Here is a 15,282-nt window from a genome sequence, read left to right as displayed (position 1 = left end):
GATAATGATAAAATACATTAAAAAGTAATATTCCAATAACTTTTTTTGTATTTTTTAATGATTCATTATCGGGACCAAAACGACTTGGGGTCGAAACTGTTGGATGTCGAAACGACTTACATAACTGTGACGTATAGCCCAATCGCAATCGCAACTTCTCGGGCCTTTCCGGCAGGCTCGGAAATTTTCTAAGCTTGCCGGAAAGGCCCGAGAAGTTGCGATTGAGCCCAATCGAAGAGCAGGGGATCATGGGACAAGACTGGATAGGTCATAGATTTGATAGAAAGATTTGGAAAGAGAAAAAACGAAGGAGTTTACCCATTTAGGTAGACAATTAGTTGTAGCGCCGCACCGAGCGGTCTTACAACACCTTTAATATTTTCAGTTTCCATGATCTTAGTTCCTCACATTTTGAAAATAGACGTCCAATTTTAAGTCTACAGTTTATTACACATCACAAATATAAACATTCCAAACAAATAATCCACAATATAAAATCCAAGTAATCACAATCACATGTACACGTAAATCCAAAACATCGACGGAATTAATGATCCAAGTGCTAAGTAAGTCCTATCTAAGTGAGTTCTGCGTCTAAGTACATCTCCTATCTTCTCAGTTAGTTGTGTACTAGATATTATAGCGCTATATATAACAAAGATCCGCTCCTGACGATCAGGAGCACATTTTAGGATCCTGACTATCCGGAGTCAATACACTGTATAATTATATAATTAATGGTCAGGGTGGAGTCAGCAGGGGGTGAGGTTAGAGGGGCGATTAAGATACTGATAAGATTTACAGCCTAAGTGTTCATAATGTGTAAACAATTATTTAATGAAGAATGCTATAATAGAGATAACATATTAAACCGTTGCATGTTCCCCGTGTAAGATATGAAATTACAGGTTTGTTCAAATGCTGTTTATATTGTTCAATGTGGTCTACCTTTATTATTATATTTTATTATGCCAGCGAACTCGGAACGGTATGTTTCGAATTTCCTTTTAACCAGACTTTGTACTTGTAAATGAATAGGTTTATACGACTGGCACTGTACCAGTTATTGGCTAAATTTTATGTTTTCTTTTGGTGTTAGCTTATTACTTGATATATTTAGATAACACTTGACATATATTATTGGTAAACTCCTTATTTATCCATCGGTTTAATTATATCATTTTAAGTTAGGAATTTAGAATCCAAAGCATCTTGATTTTGTACCTCTTAGAACGCCCCGAATATGTAGATATTTTACAATTTACTGCACCAGTTATCGGCTTCGTGATAATAACATAGTAGAATCCCGGTACATATTGATATTTAGATAGAATGTTCTATCGTTAAAATGACAGATGTCCCACAGACCCGGTTTAACGATATTTCTCGTCCCATATACTCGCTTCGTAGCAAATAAAAAATTTATACCGAGCTGTATCTCGCCTATGATTCAACACAAATACCTACAATGTTGCTCTTTTATAGTCCCATTTATATATCCTTGGGTGACCCCCAGACCCCTTGAAAAAAATAAATGAAAAAAAAGTATTCTTTTTTTGAAAATGTTGTCGAAGTCACTGGTCAATGTGATTTTAGATCTCATTAGTCTAAAATATGAGTAAAATTTAATCTTTAAGTTGACAGACTAAACGTTTATGAAAATACATCGATGTCGATCTTCCTTACTAATATCAGTTTGAAAAAAAATAGAAAATGTTTACTAAATTACCACTAAAGCGCATCTTTGCTAGCCAAGATTTTTTGGTCCACTTTGCTCCCCATAAACCCTTGGCGGATTTCATTACGAAAACTCTGTAACAAGCTCCGTTTAATGATTGGCTGCAGCTGCGAGTAGCTGATCCAATCGCAGTGCTTGTAAATATAGACTTTAAAAGAACACATATGTGTGATCTTTGGTAAAACATTTGGTGCTTTTAACAAGTTGAGACACAAGTTCCCGAGTACAGTGTCTCCCCAACGATGGTCTAACCAGATCACATTAAAGACCTATGTATTCTTAGGTCACCTGAGTAAACTCAAGTGACCTATTGCTATCCGTTTCCGTCCGTCGTCATGCGTTAACATTTTAAACTTCTTCTTAAAAACTACAAAGCTGATTGTTACCATTTTTAGCTCACCGAGACGAAGTCAGGGGGAGCTTATGCTATACCCTCGGCGTTGGCGTTCAGACCTGGATAAAGTTTTTGTTGCAGGGCCTGTATATACGCTATTACTTGTCCTATCTTCACAAAACTTGCATGAATGATGCATCTGGACCTACTTATGGACTTGGAAGACTTTGATGCTGACTCTTGGTCCTAAATTTCAGATGCTGGAGGAGGTTAAGGTTTTTGGAGCAGGTTAAAGTTTTTGTTGCAGGTGCCCTTTGATAGCAACATCTAAGTTACTTCTGGCCCTTACTTTACCAAACGTGCATGGATGGTGTGTCTTATGATACTGATGCACCAGACAGGCTTGAACCTGAATCTGAGCTATGGGTTTTGTGATTCTGGAAGAGGTTAAGGTTTTTAGAGCTGGTTAAAGTTTTTGTTGCAGGTGCCCTCTGATGATGATATCTTAATAACTACTTGTCCTTACTTCACCAAACGTACATGGATGGTGCATCTTTTGAAACTCATGCACCAGACAGGCTTGAATGCTGAATCTGAACCATAGGTTTAGATGCTTGATAAGGCTAAGGTTAAGGTTTTGGAACAGGTCACATGTTTAATAGATAATAGTACAATTTCAAACTTGCATAGTTGATTAAACTATAATATGAATGAATCACAGAGGTAGCTTCAGATGCAGAGCTTGATCTCCATTATCAAGGATGCTAAAAAATATATCTTAGTCATTACAGGTCTTAACTTCACCAAACTTGCATAGATGGTGTGTCTTATGATACAGATGCACCTGACAGGCATGGATGCTGCATCTGAGCAATATGTTTCGGATGCTGGAGGAGGTTAAGGTTTTAATTGCTGGTTAAGGTTTTTGAAACAGGAGCCCTCTGATAATGATATCGTAGTTATTACTGGTCCTAACTTCCCCAAACTTGCATGGATGATGTGTCTTATGATACTGATGCACCTGAGAGGCTTATATGCTAAATCTGAGTCATAGGTTTCGGATGCTAGATAATGTTTAGGTTTTTTTTTTTGGAACAGGTCACATGTTTTGTAGATAATAGCTTGCATAGTTGATTTAACTATATTATAAATGAAAAAATGAAAGATGCAGAGCCTGATCTCCATTATCAAGGATGCTAAAAAAATCCTCACTCAAACCTGCTCGATAGATAGATGTGTTTGTTGTTAAATGATATAACATGATTCCTATGATATAGTTTATATGATATGATATACTATTGTTTAATATAATGCATAGATAATAATACATACCCTTTTCTATATCACAGCTTGTATTAGCCCGAGACTCCAATATCAGCCCGAGGGATGATATTGGTCGAGGGCTGATGCAAGCTGTGATATGGAAAAAGGTATCTATTATTATATACATTACATACTTAGTAAAAAATTTAAAAAAAACCCCATCAACTTGAACAAATTGATTATTCATATTATTTGAAAATAGTCTGGACATGTTCATGTACTAAAAAAAAATATGAGTTCTTGACTCCAAAACAAGGTGACGTCATAATAGACAATCAGTCAAGGCAAGTAAACAGCGAACGCACAATGCGATGGTTTGCTATCATGACGGATATAAGGATTTGCGAATTACTGTGAAGTAAAATCAGGTAGAACAACTGTCTGATAATTCTTACGGTCGGCAGAATATCACAAGTGACCGTTTGATGCTGAGGATATTTTGGAAATGAACTTTGCACAAAATTGAATTCGTGAAATCTTTGTTGAGCTGAGAAAATTACGGCGATCTGTTTTCAATTAATTTCCTTAATTTTGGTTTGTTTCTTCATATAACAAAACAAATGTTGACTGTGTTTTCGGGCAACATTGATTATATTAGCCCCCTTGGGACGAAAATATTGCCCTCCGCTTCGCGTTATACACTGAATAGTCATGATAATCACATAATACTGTTACATATGATATTGCAATATATTGTATTGTATTGTAAGATACATATTGCATATAATATAATATTATATGATATATGTTACAATATTATGATGTTTTATGTAATATGATATTGTTTTGTATAATATTATATTGTATTATATATAATATTATGATATTGTATTATGTGATTAACAGTAATGTTTAACACAATGCGATGCCATATCATATGTTACAATATAATATATCAATAATATCATCATTGTTTATTACGGTATTTTATTGTATTATATGATTGATATATTTTGTAAGTATGATAGGATGCAATATTGTATTTTATATTATTATATTTACATCTACCAAGTATAATTTCCTCTATTTCTTACGGAAAGTTATAGTTAATTCATATCTGTAAAGAAACATCCAGACTGAAATCCACACGCCCCATTTAATGATTGGTCGAAATCTACACCAGCTGAAAGTGACAGGATTAAAATGACACGCCCTGTTTATCGATTGGTCTGAAGCTACAGCGATCTAAGTAAACTCACGGACTGCACGAAATAATCTTGATGATGACTCAAAGTCTTAGAGGAAACAATTTGGCTGTTTCTTTTAGCTAACGTACATATGTACATTAACAGTAATATTAAGTGAATTTTACTAACTTGTCATAATCAATTTATTAATTAGTTAAAGATAGATGTAAAAATAAACAATAAAATGCTTTCTTTTATGATTCATGCAGATTATGAAGATAGCGATCATCGCAGGAAGATTTTACAGAACCTGCTGACGCGGGTTATGTATTTTTCCTGCAATGTCGCTACCTTCATATCCCAAATGAATCACAAAAGAAAGCATTTTATTGTTTAAGTATTGATAAATATTGTATCCTATAATACTGTATGATTTGAACATATGATTATCATACAATTTTTTAACAGATCATATACGACATTGTGTCAAAACAGTAAAATCCAAGATCATAAAGTATGATTTTCATATAATATGATAAAGGTGGTCTCATAAAGGTGATGCCTCATGAGGGTGATGCCTCGTCTCGGCGAGCTTCGTAATCTGTGATTACCTATGTTTGGTGTGAGGCATCTCAATGGTAAGAGGAATCTAAATTGTGAAATTCATGGCTCTACCACTCCCCTCTCTATGGTAAGAAGAATCTAAATTGTGAAATTCATGGCTCTACCACCCCAGGGGCGCCACATGTTGGGCCAAATATGCAAAAAAAGAAGCTAAATTTAAAAAAAAATCTTCTTCTCTACTCCTACACATGTAAGGAAAAAACTGGTTGCATAGTTATGATGTCCATGAAACCCTCTATTAAAATTGTGAAATGCATGACCCCTGGGTCAGGGGTTCAGGCTCTATGGTGGGGCCAATATGGCCAAAAAGTAAAAATGTATTTAATTTTAGAAAATCTTTTTTACTCCGATATATATTTGTTAAAAAATAAATGCATGGTTATGGTGTCCATGAAGCCCTCGACCAAAATTGTTAAATTCATGACCCCAGTGTCAGGGGTTCAAGCTCTAGGGTTGGGCCAATATGGCCAAATAGTAAAAATGAATTAAATCTTAGAATATCTTCTTCTCTACTTCCATATACATTTGTAAAAAAAACAACTAAATTCATGATTATGATGTCTATGAAGCCCTCTACCTAAATTATGAAATTCATGACCCCTGGGTCAGGGATTCAGGCTCAAGGGTGGGGCCAATATGGCAATATAGTAAAAATGTTTTAAATCTTAGAAAATCTTCTTATCTACTCCCACACATGTGGGCAAAAAACCGAATAAATGGTTTTGATGTCCACTAACTCCGCTACCCCTAGGTCAGGGTTTCAGGACTTGAGGGGGGGGGGGGTATGGCAATATAGTGTAAATTTATATATAATGTTGAAAAATTTTCTTCTCTATTTTCACTCATCTGTATAGAAAACTGACATAATTATGTTTACCAGGAAGTCTTCTACTGTAATTTTAATTTTCATGTCCCCTGGAGTATGGGTTTTGACTCTAGGGCAGGGCTAAAATGGAAAAATAGGTGGTACTGCATATAATGTTAAAAAATTATCCTTTTAGTTACTCCCACACACCCGAAAAAAAAACTGAATTCATGATTTTGTCGACAAGGTCTTCAGGCAGGGAGGTAGTTGTCATTACAAATTTATAATTTTTTTTACGCCAGAATGAAACCTAATTAATTAAATGCATATATGAGACTCTTCAACAAGTTTGTGTATGGGTTATATGCTACTCAGGTGACCGTTAAGGCCAATTGGCTTTTTGTAATGGGATTGAACTAGTTCTACAAACTTTCAAGGCTGGCGTGAACAGCATGAGAAGTAAACCTGGCGAATGTAGAAGTTGCCTATCCCATTAGTATATACGTTCCTGCTTATGGTTATTGCTTTTAAATGTTCAATAAGCTCTGCTTTATTTAATTTTTTTGGTCCGCAATATTCACGACAACCATACCTTGTTTTATGGTATGAACGCTTTCATATAAATTGGCGACTTTTTCACTCCCGGTCCTTATCAAACACGATGAATAAGACATTCTGTGCCTTCCCTAGGTTACAACTTATTTTGTATTTAATAACATTGTTACTTATGTTCCGATATTTGGTAGTCAACATGTTTTCGAGTTGTATTAATGCCGTAGTGTGTACATGTATATATATATAAGTAATATAACCCGTTGTTTAATTTGATTAAAATGTAAATATGCAAGGGGCGCAACTCAAGTAACGCCATCACATCACTGAGTTTTCGTAATGAATTCCGCTAAGGGTTTACGGGGAGCAAAGTAGACTGAAAATCCTTGGCTAGCGAAGATGCTAAACAATAAAGTTACATGTATATAATTATTATAACACTCTGTGCATGATATACTGTAAATTCCTTATTTTGCATATTTAATTTCGCAAATGAGCCGTTTTGCATCAAATTGTAAGAGTAAAAAATTGTGAACGCCAAATTTTTATCATAGTTCCATTTTGTTTACATCTGTTCATAAAACAAGAGGAAAATTTTGAAATCCATGAGATGGTCTATTAATTTCCCGCTATTAATTAGGAATCTACAGTATTGAGGTTGAACTTAAGGACAATATCAACTTCAGTGTTTATGTAAATACATTCATGAATTAATGTTGACCTTTATTACTTATTAAAATATCGGAGTTCGAAAAATGGAAATTAATATGATATTGGCACTGAAATATTAATAATACTGGTATATTATAAAATATACCAGTATGTAATATTTTGTGATCTCTTTACAGGTTCCTTGTGTATTGGGGTGCAGTAAACTAATTGACCAAAGAAAGACTATATGTGGTTAGTAGTCATGTGTTGTCACTATTATTATGTAGCTAAACTCTGTATTTTTAGGTCACCTGAGTCACTCAGGAGACCTATTGCTATCACAAGTTTGTTGTCGTGTGTCATTCATAGACATTACAGCATTCATCTCTTAAAAGGGTATGATGGCAGTAGTCATTGCGTTAGCCCTGGGGTAAGAACTGTTGCCCGAAAGCCTAGGTCGATATGTAAACAAGAAAAACTTATTCTTGTGGTAATGTCAGGGCTGGATATTGTCAAATTATCTTCCTGGGAGAGATTCAAATAATCAGCCAGGGTAAGGGGGATAGCCAATCATATATCATAGGCCAGTAGTTAATATAAATGACTTCATATATAATTTGGAAAGTTCCCATTTTACATATATTAAAAAAGTAAAAGTCAGAGCAGCAAGAGTACAAGAGTTTAACAGAGAGAGAGAGAGAGAGAGAGAGAGAGAGAAAAAAACAGATGAGAGAGAGAGAGGGAGAGAGATAGAGAGAAAGAGTTCACATTAGTTAGACAAAGAGTTATTTCAGGGCTGGGATAATGTCTGATTATCTTCCTGGGAGAGATTCAAATAATCAACCAGGGTAAGAGGGATAACCAATGATATGTCATAAGCCAGCAGTTAATATAAATGACCTCATATTTAATTTTGAAAGTTCCCATTTTAAATATATTAAAGAAGTAAAAGACAGAGCAGTAAGAGTACAAGAGTTTAGCAGAGAGAGAGAGAGAGAAAGAGAGAGAGAGAGAGACTAAAAACAAAAGTGTATGTTTAGCAGAGGGATGAAGAGAGAATGGTGGTATAACACAGAGAAAGAGAGTAAATGTGTTGGAGAGGCAAAGTAAATATGGAAAATATGGAAAGACTGGAAGAAAGAACACATGTATTTCCTTAGCAGAGAATGCCTGAAAATAGTAAATGTCTGAAAGAAAGAGAAAGAGAGAATGTTTGATAAAGAATGTCAGAGATAGAGAGACAGAGAGCAACAGTGTATGTTCCTTACAAAAGTAAATGAAAGAGAGAAGGAAAAAGTACACATTACGGAGAGGGAGTGAGGTGAAGAGAGTGTGAGAGAAAAAGCAACAGCACATGTTTAACAGCAAATGATAGAAAGTAGAAAGAGAGAGAGAGAGTATGTACATACGTCTCCATGAGAGAGAAATAGACACAGAAAGCTGGCATACATGTGGGAAAGACTAGAATAGCACTTGTATTTCTTTGGCAGAGAATGTCTGAAAATAGTAAATATCTGAGAGAGAGAGAGAGAGAGAGAGAGAGAGAGAGAGAGAGAGAGAGAGAGAGAGAGTTCATGTTAGTGAGACAGAGCAAGAGTTCATGAACATGTTGCAAAAAAAGGGAATGAGAAAAAAAAAGAGAGATACTGTAGAATCATTTAAATTCGTGGCCGCCAATTTTCGTGGATTGTGATTTTTTTGCTCATTCGCGGGGATGTTATTTCGTGGATGCGTAGCCTACTGTTTTAGTAACAAAGATAACTTTGTTTTCATTCAGGATTTAAATTTGTGGGGGAGGGCTACGCACAAATACCACGGAAATTGAGCCACCACGAATTCTAATGATTCCACAGTAGACTAAAAACAAAAGTGCATGTTTAGCAGAAGGATGGAGAGAGAATGGTGATATAACACAGAGAAATAGAGTACATGTGTAGGAGAGGCAAAGTAAATCTTTGAGAGAGAAAGAGAGAGGAGAGAGAGAGAGAGAGAGAGAGAGAGAGAGTTCAAGTGCAAATATAAAGATAACATGTTGAAAACAGAAGAAAGTTTGAGAGAGAGAGAGCACAAACATAGAGAGAACATGTTGCTAATAAAAGTGAAAGAGAAAGAGAGAGAGAGAGCGAACGTTTTGGTGAAGCAAAGAAGTAAAAGTGAGTAGCAAGAGTAAATGTTAAGCAGAGGGAGAAAGGGTGAAGGAGAGAGAGAAAACATGTTGGTGGGAAAAAGTGAAAGAGATAAAAAGAAATAAAGATAAAGAAGAGCAAAAGCATGTATATTTAGTAGCAATTACATGGTTTATAAATGTTATAAGGGAAAGAGTTGTAAGAAAGAGAGAAAGTACATAAGTCTGCAAGGGGGGAGAAATATACACAGAATGCTGGCATACATATGTGGGAAAGACTGACAGAAAGAGCACTTGTATTTCCCTAGCAGTGAATGTCTGAAAATATTAATGTCTTTGAGAGAGAGAGAGAGAGAGAGAGAGAGAGAGAGAGAGAGAGAGAGAGATTAATGAAGAATGTCAAAGTTAGTAAGACAAACAGAGCAAGAGTACATGTTGCTGAGAAAAAGGGAATTAGAGAAAGAATAAAAGAAAGTAGATATTTTGGAGAGAGAGAGAGTGAGAGAAAGAGCAATAGTATGTTAAACAGTGAATGTGAGAGAAAGTAAGAGAGAGAAAGAGTGAGTTTAATGAAGAACGTCAGCGATAGTGAGACAAATAGAGCAAGGGTACATGTTTAACAGAAAATTGAATGAGAGAGAGAGAGAGAGATGATACGAGAAACAACGATAAAGTACATATTTAGGAGAGAGGGAGAAAGAGAGCAAGGATACATGTTAAAGAGAGAGAGAGAGAGAGAGAGAGAGAGAGAGCATTCTTAGCAATGAATGTATGATACAGATAGAAAAAAGAGAGAGGGAGAAAGTCACCAATGTTAAGCAGAGAATGTCAGAAAGAGATTTTTTAGAGTTTCAACAAAAAATTATCTATTGGTTGAGTGTTTTTCTATCTGATGATAATAGGCCATTATTTGTCTATGAATGTCTATGAAAATATATTATTATTTCAAAAGTAAAGTCTGCTTTAAATTGATATATTCCTTGCACACAAAATTATATTATATATTATTATACTTTCATGTTAAATACTGAAATCTGATTGGTTTAGATGCAGTTGATAATTTGTTCTATTACTTTCAACGTTAGCAACACACTTAGCAACGTGTAACACAACGACCTGTTACATGCGCGTAAATTATGCGCGTACGGTTAGCCGTAGAATTCACGTCATTTCTATATAAAAGCAGTAAAAAAATTCTCTATAATTAAGACATTCAGTATAATAAAATAAATTGTGCCTGTGTGGGAGGATAACAATTTGCCAATTTCAACTGTTACCCTCCCAAACAGGCACTATTTATATAATGATATTGTATAAATTTATTTTATCATTAAACAGTTTTGAAAGAATGTGGTTGACATAATTCTAAAACACTTTATTTTTATTTGACAGGTTGTGATTCAAAGATATAGACATGGACACAGCAAGCTCCACATATAGTACACATAAGTGTTCTAAGTGTCTGGGGGACACAGAGTACCATTGTGTATCGTGTCCATGTGATCTGTGTCCCCAGTGTAAAGAGAACCATGTAAAAGATCTCCAAACAATAGACCATGATGTTGTGGCACACCGTGATAAAATCAACTACATTCCAACACAGGAGAACTGTGTGAGACATCCTGGCCATGTTTATATAAAGTACTGTGAACCTTGTCAAGTTCCCGTCTGTTTCCACTGCAGAAAACACAGAACCCACAGACAACTTGATGTTAAAACAGCCTATAAAACAAAGCGACAACAACACAGAGAAACCATTCACACCATCAGAAGTGAGGCTCTCTTTTACAGACCTGTTCTCCTGCCACAAATCAAAACTGATTCCAAAACCTGTCACACAGAATTCTCCCTCTATCAATCAGAGATGTTAACAAAGGCCCAGACACTGAAGAATCGCATTAACAAAGTGAGAAAAGATTTGAAGTACAATGTGTTTTGTGACTTTAATTTAAAACACAGATGTTTAAAACAGGTGATAGAAATGATCAGACATATTGTCAGCCTTCAGGAATATGAACACAGATATGTACAGCCAGCATTCACATTCAGTGCACTACAATTCCTCTCCTCCATAAAGAAAGCCCTCCCCCAGATACATCTTACACTCCACACCAGCCAGCTCTCCTTGACTGAGTCACTAAACAAGGAGGATGTGATGGAGTCACTGAGTACAATCCAAATCACAGAGAGAGGAAACCGACGCGTAGGAAACCAGTGTATGCTGAAACTGATGTCTGGTGCTGAGTTCCATCAATCTCTCACACTGACAGGTGTTGATTGTTGTTATCACATTTCCTGTGTGACATCAGACCGGGTCTGGGTCAGTGATGATGAAAACAATTTCATATTGACAGACACAACAAGTGCCCCTCTACATCGTGTGGAGGATTCATGTAGTGGTTTTGGATTACACACAGTGAACAGTGATAGTGAACTGATTTATATAGATAGGAATTATAACATCAACAAACTGTCAAAGGATAGGACAACAACCACCACATTTATAGAGACAACAGACTCTACATGGAGACCACGGTGTGTGTGCTGGTCCCCGTCCACTGGGGATCTACTGGTCGGGATGTATAGAAAGAAACCAGGGAGAGGCAAGGTAACCCGGTACAACCAGAGTGGACAACTCACACAAACCATACAGAATGACTACACAGGTCTGGGACTGTATAGAGAACCTATCTATATAACAGAGAACAACAATGGGAATGTTATGGTGTCTGACTATGATGATGCTGTAGTGGTGACAGAGCGTGGAGGAAGACATCGTTTCTCCTACACAGGACCTCCATCGGGATCAGGACTAAAGCCATGTGGAATCTGTACTGACCCGCTGTCACACATCCTGGTGTGTGATGGTGAAACCAAAACAGTACAGATGTTAGACAGGGACGGTCAGTTCCTGTCACATCTACTGATAAGACCATCAGGGATATTCTCACCATGCAGCCTGAGTTATGACGTCAACACTCACCGTCTCTGGGTCGGATCAGAGGACAACACCACGGTGGTTATATACAGGTATATCACCAGACAGGACGCTCTGACAGGTAAGTCTGATTCAATATTGTAAATTATATAATATGTAGTTACAAGTCAGACATATATAGAATGTGCTCTTTATCACTTGTCATTAAAATGTAAAAACATATTTGTTTATAGACAATCAATATCACATGCATTTAATGAGATGTAAGTGATTACTTGTCTTTAATTGATCAATTACTTAGATACATGAATATGTAGATAATTTCCTGATTAAAAAAATTATTAGATACCTTTACCAGTATATTTTTGTTATTAATTAATAACAATTCTGTATTAATACATTAACAAACAAACATTGCTGTAACAATCATTATACAAGATGTGATGTTTGTAATCAATCAGTTCCATCTGACTGTTTGTGTCTGATGTTTGTAGATCTGAATCCAGCAAATGCTGATGTGATGGAGTCACTGAGTGAAATCCCAACCACAGGGGCAGAAAAACCACAGCAAGGAAACCAGTGTCTGCTGAAACTGATGTCTCCCCCCGAGTTACTTCCCTCTCTCACAGTGACAGGTGTTGGTCGTTGTTATCACATTTCCTGTGTGACATCAGACCGGATCTGGGTCAGTGATCATAGAAACAATTTCATCTTGACAGACACAACAGGTGTCCCTCTACATCGTGTGGAGGATTCATGTAGTGGTTTTGGATTACACACAGTGAACAGTGATAGTGAACTGATTTATATAGATAGGAATTATAACATCAACAAACTGTCAAAGGATAGGACAACAACCACCACATTTATAGAGACAACAGACTCTACATGGAGACCACGGAGTGTGTACTGGTCCCCGTCCACTGGGGATCTACTGGTCGGGATGCATAGAAAGATTACAGAGTATTCAGGGAGAGGCAAGGTAACCCGGTACAACCAGAGCGGACAACTGACACAAACCATAGAGAACGACACTAGAGGACTGGGACTGTATAGAGCACCTTACTATATAACAGAGAACAACACTGGGGATGTTATGGTGTCTGATGATGATGCTGTAGTGGTGACAGAGCGTGGAGGAAGACATCGTTTCTCCTACACAGGACATCCATCAGGATCAGGACTAGTTCCATGGGGAATATGTACTGACCAGTTGTCACACATCCTGGTGTGTGATGTTACAACCAAAACAGTACAGATGTTAGACAGGGACGGTCAGTTCCTGTCACATTTAATGATAAGACCATCAGGGATATTCTCACCACGGAGCCTGAGTTATGATGTCAACACTCACCGTCTCTGGATCGGGTCATTGAACAACAATACGGTGGTTATATATAGGTATATCACCAGACAGGACGCTCTGACAGGTAATTCTGAGTCATTATCATTCACATTAATTAGATATAGATAACTAAGACACACAGTCCGTGTTAATTATCAGTCAATAAGATACATGTAAGACATGTTTATCTGTGTGATTGTTTGTTAATATAAACAGCTCATTGTTACAGGGTTAGCTGTATTTATTTTATCAATTAGATAAACATGTCATTGTATTTAGTTAATTAGAAAAAAGGTCATTGTAAATAATTTTTTGTGACACATTTATTTGTAATTATTTATTTTGTTACAAGTTAAATTAATTGGTTTGAAGTTTAAACTGATAACACTGACACATATTTACCCTTTTGTGTCTGTCTGTCCGTCTGTCTGTCTGTCCATAACAAAAATTTCTGTCGCATTTTTCTCATTAGCTATTCATTGTTTTTGAAATTTTAACACACTCTTTGTTAATATTTTTGTACCAATCGGACATCAACTTCCTGTTACAGTCAATTGTATTTATTAGTAGCCTAAATTTTCAAACAAATATTCATAAAAGATTTCTCATCAACTTCTCATTGCAGATGCTTGATAATTTACACCCTCTTTGTTTAGGCATGCCATATGTTGGAATCTATTTTTGTACAAATGGGACGTCAACTTTGCTTATTTTGTATATTTACATCAAAGCAAGAGTATTACTAGTGAGCATTGGCTCACAGATATCTTGTTTTGCTGGACTTGTCCTCATCTGAGTAATATCATTTTGGTGTTGATCATTAACTACAGCATTCATTAGTTTATTCTGTTTCATGTAGATGGGCCAATTTTACCTGACCATGAGGGGAGAAAAAAGAACACCTTCCTTGAAAGCCTTACAGAGGAAGACAGAAAACAGACATTGGCTACGTAGACCACTTATTGCAATATGATGTCTTTATCTTCAAGTACGCACTGACCCGAGTCAGTCATGTCACCTATTGTAATTGTTCTTTGTCCGTCGTCATCTGGTGTCCGTCGTGCGTCTTTCCTTTACAATTTTACATTTTTAACTATTTCTTGAAAACTATACGGTCTATTGTCACCACTTTTGGTTTGAAAATTCTCTTGAATAAAAAGAATATGAAATATGAAAATTATGACCCTCATGGTCCTATGGGCGGGGCATAATATCCAAAAAAGGCCATATTTTTTTTATTCTCTGCTCTTTCTATCAAAATATTAACTTTTTGTAAGGGTATAGATGATGTGAGATTTCTCCGACTCTTAAACCCCCCCCCCTTCATTTTCATGAATAAATATATCGAACAGCAACAAATAAAAGCAGGTTGACAGTCAGAGGAGTCTTGGATTAGAGAGTGAACTACAAAATGAAGCTTAGAATACTAACATGAGACTCTCTGACTTGTCAGTTTAAGGGCCATGGTACTCAGGTGATTGTCAAGGCATGTGTGCCTCTTGTCAAATAGTACTCACAGAGCAGATGAAATGCATTTTGAGGGACAAATATTTAGATCCTAGATTTTGTGGAAGACCAAGTACTTATAAATTTGAAGAATTGATGTCAACGTTTATTTGTTCATAATATGTCTGAATCAGCCGGTCCTCCTTTTGTATTTGTATTTTTTTTTTAAATAATTTATATTCTACCTCTGACATTTTATCAAAAAATGTAAACT

At 36.1% G+C, this 15,282-nt stretch overlaps 2 protein-coding genes across 2 annotated transcripts in view; both read left to right on the top strand.

Moving 5' to 3' along the window:
* The window catches only part of LOC117687466 (uncharacterized), a 122,328-nt gene extending 109,802 nt beyond the window's left edge, over window positions 1–12,526 (top strand). Inside the window, exons 8-9 of the mRNA XM_066087723.1 lie at window positions 11,550–12,338; window positions 12,519–12,526. Of these exons, the coding sequence (XP_065943795.1) occupies window positions 11,550–12,338; window positions 12,519–12,526 (797 nt within the window). The remainder of the gene's footprint in view (window positions 1–11,549; window positions 12,339–12,518) is intronic.
* Window positions 12,527–12,715: 189 nt separating this feature from the next.
* Window positions 12,716–15,031, top strand: LOC136272683 (uncharacterized). Its single transcript, XM_066074741.1, has 2 exons — window positions 12,716–13,647; window positions 14,422–15,031. The coding sequence occupies exons 1-2, from the start codon at window positions 12,738–12,740 to the stop codon at window positions 14,514–14,516; spliced, it is 1,005 nt and encodes a 334-aa protein (XP_065930813.1). The 5' UTR covers window positions 12,716–12,737; the 3' UTR covers window positions 14,517–15,031.
* The last annotated feature ends 251 nt before the right edge of the window (window positions 15,032–15,282 follow it).

Source organism: Magallana gigas, chromosome 1 (genome assembly GCF_963853765.1).
Source record: "Magallana gigas chromosome 1, xbMagGiga1.1, whole genome shotgun sequence".
Lineage (NCBI taxonomy): Eukaryota > Metazoa > Mollusca > Bivalvia > Ostreida > Ostreidae > Magallana > Magallana gigas.
The sequence above is the reverse complement of the archived record's forward strand: the minus strand, read 5'-3'. Positions and strand labels throughout refer to the sequence as shown.